Genomic DNA, 8,241 nt, shown 5'->3' with positions numbered 1-8,241 from the left:
GTCGCTTCCAAGGAGAGAGCTATTCAAGAAGGTATCTGAGTGCCCTGGGTTCTCGTCATCAAGGTCCGGTAGGTCCGGGCTGGCCCTCATTGTGGTTTGGGGCCGAGACCACCTTTTTACTACAGCCCCGGACAGACTCAAGAAGTTGGAAACTGGCCCAAATTTGGGGTAGTCAATGTCCGAAATTCATGCTGACGAGATTTTCAATTTCTTGGTCTCAAAATAAACAGAAAAATGGTGGTAGTGAAAAATAAACAAACATTGAGCAGGAGAGTGTGTAGGTGCCAGGCGGACGAGTGTGGGGTTAGTTGGCTAGTATAGGAGTGCGGTAGGAACGCGACAGCGCTGGAGAGAAGGAATGGGGGATCGGTGGGAGAGAGAGGCCGAGGCGTGTGCCCTCGTAACATAACTTGTTGGCTCGGAAGGCATCATCGGGGGTGACCGTGGTCACGTCGTACCGTAGCCCACAGGGTAGTGTGCATCCGACGGTCAGACAGAAGCAGCCAACGGCCGGTGTGTGTACAAGACATACACACTACGCCTGGTGTCAGTGGTGGACGGCTGGCCAACATCAAAGGGCCGCGACCGTCGTCGTAGAATACAGTGACGTCGTCACATCGAGGGAGTCTCGACACATCAACACAGGGGTCAGAATAATCAACCACCCCCAATCCTTTAATGTAGTGTATATCACTAGTCAGCTACATGCTAGTCATCCCGGGCATGTCCTGAGGAAAGAGAAGATCACCTATGGCTGACCGTGGTCGACATCGCAAAACCCCACACGGTGGCAAAGCCACATAAGGCTGTAGAGTGGGCCGGCGCCTCCTGGGGTGGGAGGGGGTCAGTCAACTGGAGCGAGTCGTGCTTGAGCTTCCAGGTGGCCAACATCTCCTGGCGGAACGCTGAGGAAGCTGCAAAACGGAAAGGACTGCGCAGCTGAGAGAGCGTGCCTGAAGCGTTCGCCACTTGGTTGGCGTGATCATCAAAGAACGCCTCATCGTCAGTCGTGAATTTATTCGACCGGAGGTGGTTGTGCGCAGCACACAGGCGGTCTCACTTCGTGTAGGCACAGTTTATCCCATATTGGAATCGGACTGCGGCAGCACACGTCCGGAACGCGAAAATGAGTTGGTATCGCTCAGTCTCCGACATCTGTGCCGAGAATTCGGACTCGTTAAAGACAAAGTGGGACCTCACCGTTCCACTCGGGACCAACTCAGATCAGCCCAGGGGCGGCACATGACACGCTACTCTTTATTGAGGGTCGTGTCCTTGATATAGTGCATCACCGGAGGGACATGGGTCGTTACAATCACCGGGCCCAGCCAGTCCTTCGCCAATTTGTGCGGTGGGTCCGCCATGGGCCAATATAAGATCTGGCGGCCCGCCGTGACCTTTTGCGCGGAGTGCAAGGAGGCCCCGATCTAGAGGCGGTTCCTCCACCTTAGCTTCGAAACTCGAGGCGGTCGCATCCGCATCAAGTAGGGCCGTTATTACCGGGTCTGATGGACGAGGGTAGATGCGGCCCGTAACCAAAGTGTACGGGGCCGTGTCAATAACGCTTGACCATGTCGCGTTGTAATTCGCGAAGAAAATCGGAACTTGGGAGCGCCATGTGTGGTGCAGGCCTACTGAAAGGGACCGCTTAAACCATGTCTTGAGGATACGTAAGGAGACCTCTATGCGGTCGTTGCCGGCATGTTTGCCCGTGGAAACGTAATGTACCACAGCAGTATTTGCTGCTGCGTATGCCGTAAACGCATCACTGCGCATGGAACTGTCCTTATCCAAGACATAACGTTGGACATGGCCCCTGGGTCGTAAGTACTCAACGCAAAACCGGATCAACTGCGAGGCGGTGTGCTCATCAAATCGGCCACATGTACCGAATGCTCGGAGGGAGAACCTATCCTGTGCAGCAAGTACCTGATTAAATCCCTCTCCATCTTCATTGATCGACATGTGTATAATCCAGATTGATTTCCTGGCAGATTGCTGGAGCAGTCCCTGTTTCCGCCCATAGTACATATACAGTCATCACAAGTGGCCAGAACTGGTCGGAGCAGTGCGACAGGAACGTTCCAGGAACACTTAACCTGGAGGAGTCGACGGAGCCTATCGGGCAAGAGATGACTGTACCGGTCATGGAGGACCCAGTTGACTTATAGCGCCGTCGGAACTGACACCTGACCGTGGATCGACTGGAGTTGGAGTTGTTCCAACGCCGCATACACCATCGGGAGGTCCGTGAAGGAGGACGGAGGTACCAAGGTGTACTTCGCGGTTTGACATCGGTTGATCAGCGGAGCATCTGTCGAAGAGTGGTGAGACACAGTGTATTCTGTTAGAGTGCAATGCAGTAGACTTTAAATAAAGTGCAAATTTATGTATTTATTTCTGAACTCACCTTTGGTTTTATATCTAAGGTGTTTGTGCTAGTGTTCAGCCTCTTGGGCTGGCCAGAGTAAAAACTCATATGGCCATTATGAGAAACCTTATGCGGAACACTTTAACACTTCGATGCTTTTCTATTTCTACTTCTCTGCAACCAAATCTTACGCTGATCACATGATGCCTTTCCGCATAGGTTGTGACTCACATATAACCACAGCTATTATTAATATGTTGCGGTTGACAGGCTTAATCCACTCTCGGGAATCGGTTCAGAAACTTAATCTGCTCTCGGAAGTCGGTTAAATAATAACTCAACTCTTGAGAGTAATTTGAGCAACCTGATTAGCTCTCGGGAGTGAGCTAACTATGATGACTTCCATAAATCAAAGATGATTTCTTGCTGTAAAATATGGCCTGAGACCTGTAGTCTCTCACTCCCCTTCGATTTTACAATCAACAAGGGCTGAAGTCTGAAAATTGAAATTTGAAGACTAATGAAGGCTGAAGACTAAAGACCTGGATTGTGAAATTGTTGACTCTGTAGGTGGATTCGGCGATAAGCGTTGAACCAATGTATATTTGTCGAAGACGTTTACGAATTGGTGCTGTTGAGTATTATCTCGATGAAAATTGTTGAAAACGGTGACATTTCTGAAGAGTAGACGATCTCCTGTACAGTGACAGGCTTCACGACTGGCGTGGATAATCTTCTGCACGGGGACAGGCATCACAATTTCGCAGGTAAAAATACTCGAGATTTTCTTGAAAAATGCATTTTGCTTACTGAATCGGTGTGGACTGTGGCGTGGATGCTGGGGGACAGCTCCCTTCTGCGTTGTGGCATATTGGTTTGACTTTGGGATGTGGCCTGAGAGGCTGAGACTCGGAGACTGTGAGGTTAAGGTTTTCTCTTGGGTCTTGGAACGTGCGGCTCTTATGTTGCGATCTGGCTGCTATCTTTCGTATGGTTGCTCTAAAAAGGGTTGTGGTCCATGTAGGGCCTGTGGGCTGCGAAAGTCACAATTTTGTTTATATACTGCGAGTGAATTTCTATACAAATAGTCACGGTTATGCAACTTTTACGATATCACGCATAAAAATTAAAACGAACCAGTAAGTTACTAATATTATGTGTATCGATGAATACAAATTGTCTGCGGGATTCAACTTTGACTTCAGAGTATTTTATGTCAAAACACGGTCGCACAAGTAAATACTTGGGTGTTTATCGATAGGAACAATTATATGAACAAATATATAGTTATATATTGCGTGTACATTATTTATAATTTCATTTTTACATATAATACAATCAGTTTGTACACACTCCTTTTACAAGGTACGATATATCTGTATATTTTGCAGTCAGAGATAGAAGCACAAAGCATTTGACACCTGCTTACCTTAAAATACTTACCTTTATTATAAATTGAACTATGTTGATACTGGCATCCGAGTCATTAGTCTGTCGCGTATGTCGGTAAACTTCTCTCGGCTGAGTGGCTTCGTGAAGAAATCACTGAGTAGCTGTTCTGATGGGATGTATTTTAACTTGATGGTGTTGTTCGATGTGAGTTCCCTGATGTGATGGTATCGTAGATCGACATGTTTTGTACGGCGGGATTTCGTGATACCATTTCCCATCAGTATTGCTGACTTGGTGTCCTGTTCTATGGTGGTGGGTTCTACGAGCGGAATGCCGAATTCTGTGAAGAGATCCCTAGCCCATACTGCGTCTTTGGCTGTATCAGATTGTGCTACGTATGCTGCCTCTGCTGTAGACGTTGTTACTAATCGTTGCAAGTTTGTTCCCCATATGAATGGCGCACCTGCTATAATGCCCACTCGCCCGGTGGTGGATCGTCTATTTGTGTCATCGCTAGCAAAGCTATTGTCTGCACTCAGATAGGAAATACATGGTTCTTTGTTCGTGTATTCAAGTCCGAAGTCCTGAGTACCAGCGAGATACTTCAAACAGCGCTTGGCACCTCTGAAGTGGTGGTACTGAGGTGCTATCAGATAGCGACTTAGGATCGAAACTGCAAAGCATATATTCACTCGTGTTTGACTACAAGGTATCGTAGCTGACCCACTAGCTTGTTATAGTGTGTGATTGTTGGGACGTCTGAGCTTGCCGCCCTTTTCTGGAGATATGCATGTTTGTCTGCTACTTCATAGTCCGATTCTAAAATTGGCACCCACGCTGGTTTACAATCTATCAACCCCCATTCCTACAATATTTCTCTTAAGTATTGTCGTTGATGGAGACGTACTCTTCCAAAAAGTATTTCCACTTGGCACTTGAGAAACCACAACGGTAGGCCCATATCAACAGTGTTCCATTTGCCTTTCATTGCGTCATTCTGTCCGTCGGTCATACACTGGCATGCTGCAATTTTGTCATCTACGTGTATAATAATGAGACAAGGTCCACTGTGTGTTTGTTTGATGAACAGTGCTCCATCCGATTGTACTTGGTTATAAATGTGTTGTATAGCAAACCGATGGATAGCTTTAAACCAGTAGTGTCCGCTAGGTGGTAGACCGTATACACGACGGTCAGCTCGACATACTACCTTTGTGTCTCCTTGCTTGTGCCTTTCGTATAGGTTTCTCTGAGACGGGACCAATAGATGTTCGATGAGATCGTATCCTTGCGGCACTCGCATGTAGCTAGGGGTATCCAGTTCTTGAGTGAGGTATGCCGAGGGTGTATCGTATTGTCGAATGTCCATGTCATAGTGTGCCATTAGAGCTAGACAGATCCTGAGTGTTTCCTTGGCTACTACTGGGGCACAGCTTTCATCGTAATTGACTCCCTATTTTGCGTTGAATGCTGCTACTTTCAGATGTGATTTGAGTCGTGTGACTTGTCCTAATTCATCCGTTTTTGCCTTGAAGACCCATCGAGGGGGGAATAATGATTTCTCTCGCGGTTTGTTGTCAACTAGAGTGAATGCCTTGCGCTGTATCACCAAGCTCTCCATCTCCGAACGTGCTGATTCCTCCCAATCGGCTGTGTTTGGCATCTCATATATACCTTTGTATGTTTTCGGTTCCGTTGCTGCAGTTGCTGAATTGACAGTGTGCGTAGTGCTAGGAGTTCGTCTCTTACGGCGGATATCGTGATACCAGTCGACATTATTATCATATATCGCAAAGTCCCGCAGTTTTCGAGAGACTTGGCGACCTTCTGCCGTTCTTCTAGCTATGGTTGCTTCGAGATCATGTTGAGCTTTGGTAGTCGCTGCAGCAGCCTCCGACTTGATGGTATGTACTTCGCACTCAGCAGGTTGTCGTGTTGAAGATGAAGTTATTTGTACTTGTTCTGAGTTGCTCGACTTGTGCGTCACAGTTGGCTGGGCATGTTGGCTAAGCATATCTTTCGTTGTCGATGTTGTCCTTGCGTCCGTTTGGAAGTCGCCATTCTCGATTTGGAGGAATGTACTACTGTTCGTAGTGTCAGGTCGTACGATAGCGGTTGTCCATTTTGTTGTCTTCCCAGACAAATAATTCATCTTCGAATATATAGACGTCTCGGCTTTGTATTATACGCTTGGTCAGAGGTGAGTATATACGTTACGAGTCCGGTGTTGTGTCCAAGGGTTGCGCAAGAAAAATGCCATCCAGTGCTTTGTCGTCGAGTTTGCCGTCTGGATCACAGTTCTTGAACATATCTATCGAAAATGCGTATCCTGTAAACTTCTCGTATGGGGATGAGCTCTTCTCGTTGGTGGATATAGCATTGTATATGTTGGTAGTTTGAATCAGTGATTCAGCCCACATAGTAGTCGGTAGACGTGCATATTTCAGTTGTGCAAGCACTCTAGAAACCAGTGCACCATGGAGTCTCTCTACCTTGCCATGGTATTGTGGCGTGGCCGTAGGTGTGTACCTCGAGCAGTATCCCAAATATGCAAGCATGCGCCTCGTTACGTTTGCTGCAAACTGTGAGCCTCGATCCATTTGTATGGACTGAACTCGGCGATGACTTAAGATGTACCATTCATCGAAGGTGTGTAACATAGCATCCAGATTTGTTGTCGCTTTCAGATCGCGGATCGGATACTCTTTGGCAATGCCAGAAAAATCGTCTATGATTGATACAGAGTGGGTGTTGGATCCTATTGACGTTACGAACGGTCCTATTATGTCCACGAAGACTAACTCGAGAGGCACTATAGCAGGTTCGTGCTGTCGTTCCTTGTTTGTATTCTTGTTCTTATTCTTAGCAATAGTGCATGCTCTACATCGTTCCTCTGGTTGCCTTATGTAGGGTAATTTTTTTGAGAGGTAGCTGGGGTGCGCGAGCCTGTTGTGCCATGAAATCTGATTGGCTTTCTCCAGCGATGGTTCCACTGTAGTCATAGCTATGTCGTCGATGTGCACACAGTATATTCTGTGCTTTTCATGTACTGTTATGGTTCCGAAGCTTGGTAGTAATATGTACATCCTGTTGTTGGTGAATTCAAATGAGTAGTGTCGCGCTGAGAGTGGGCTGATACGTAGTAGTGCAGTTTTACATGTCGTATCAATGAGTATGTCCCCCAAGACTCCTAGCTGAGCCACATACTTCGGATAAATGATTGACCATCAGCTACTTCGAGCGCATACCGGTCATTGATGCGCATGTTGCTGACGAGATGATGTTTGTGGTACTTATAGGGAAGTACGTGTATGGTGGCGCAACTATCGCAAGCTAGTCAGTATACACCTCTAGAATCTCTATCTGACTGACCAATCACCTCCTTGTTGTCGATTGTAGGGTTAATTGTGGAGAATGCAATCTGTCTGTTTGCAGGTAACTGGTCATCAGATACTTGTGCTGACATAGCTTTGCCCTGTCTACCTTCATGAGCTTGGTGTCGATTGCTCTGGGATCTGTATGTTCTGTCAATATCTTGTGAACGTTGTATATCTCTGTAGAAATACGGCCTCCGGTTAGTCTAATATATTAAGATCAAATTTGATAACACATTGGTTTTTATTTGTATTTAAAATAATTTAATACAAATTCTTTTTCCAATATTTCCAAAGTGTTCTAAATTCACTTTGATGTTTGATGGCTCCAATAGCCTGAGTATTTGGTATGACTCATTTACTTGTACCTATTTGAGACGATAGTAGATGTAGGATATTATAAACTAAATTTTATAATATCTGAACTACTACTTACAGGTTTTGGTCTTCCCGCCAATCTCCAAAATCCAATAAGTCTTTTTCTTTTTTTAACTTTTCTTCAGGTGGAACTTTATTTATATTAGCTAATGTATTAACTTGACTTACGTTTTTATGTCTATCTACAAATTAGCCATGTGGTCATGAACACTTAGTACTTCTAGTGAAAATTATTCAAGAAAGGACAGCTAGAGGTATGTCCTGTGTGATCGAGGATATTAAGGCTCTTACCAAGAGGCAGTCCGGATCATTCATACACAAGCTACCACTGCTAAATCCTAACTGACATAAGTTTATATAACAGTTTAAAACATAGAAATATCCATCGAAGTTTACATATTTTTCAGTTATTTAGTAGTTACCGTAGTGTACTGCTTCTAGACTGTCTAACAATTGCCTACTATCCAGCGACAGGACTGTAAGTAATATATACTACCCTACAGTTAGCTACACGCTAGTTACTATACCTAGGCTTTATTAATTTTCCTATTCTTGAGCTATTAATATGGTTAAAGGTAATTATAAAGGCAAGGGAGCTGCCAGCTCTATGCCTGCTAAGCCTGTTGAGGTTCCTGAGATTACTGGGGACGCTGGTCCGTCTGGTTTAGAGCCTGCCGTTGAAGCTGTAGAGGAAGCCGTTTCTGAGCTTGGTTCTGAAGAAAACTC

At 45.7% G+C, this 8,241-nt stretch overlaps 1 protein-coding gene across 1 annotated transcript; it reads right to left on the bottom strand.

Moving 5' to 3' along the window:
- Window positions 1-1,257: 1,257 nt before the first annotated feature.
- SARC_02110 (hypothetical protein) lies at window positions 1,258-1,965 on the bottom strand (the record flags this gene model as incomplete). The annotated part of the gene is made up of 1 exon (XM_014304126.1): window positions 1,258-1,965. One exon carries the CDS (start codon window positions 1,963-1,965, stop codon window positions 1,258-1,260), a length of 708 nt encoding a protein of 235 aa, XP_014159601.1.
- Window positions 1,966-8,241: the final 6,276 nt, after the last annotated feature.

This window comes from Sphaeroforma arctica, assembly GCF_001186125.1.
Source record: "Sphaeroforma arctica JP610 unplaced genomic scaffold supercont1.92, whole genome shotgun sequence".
Taxonomy (NCBI): domain Eukaryota; class Ichthyosporea; order Ichthyophonida; genus Sphaeroforma; species Sphaeroforma arctica.
Note: the sequence above shows the minus strand (reverse complement) of the source record. Positions and strands in the feature narration are given on the sequence as shown.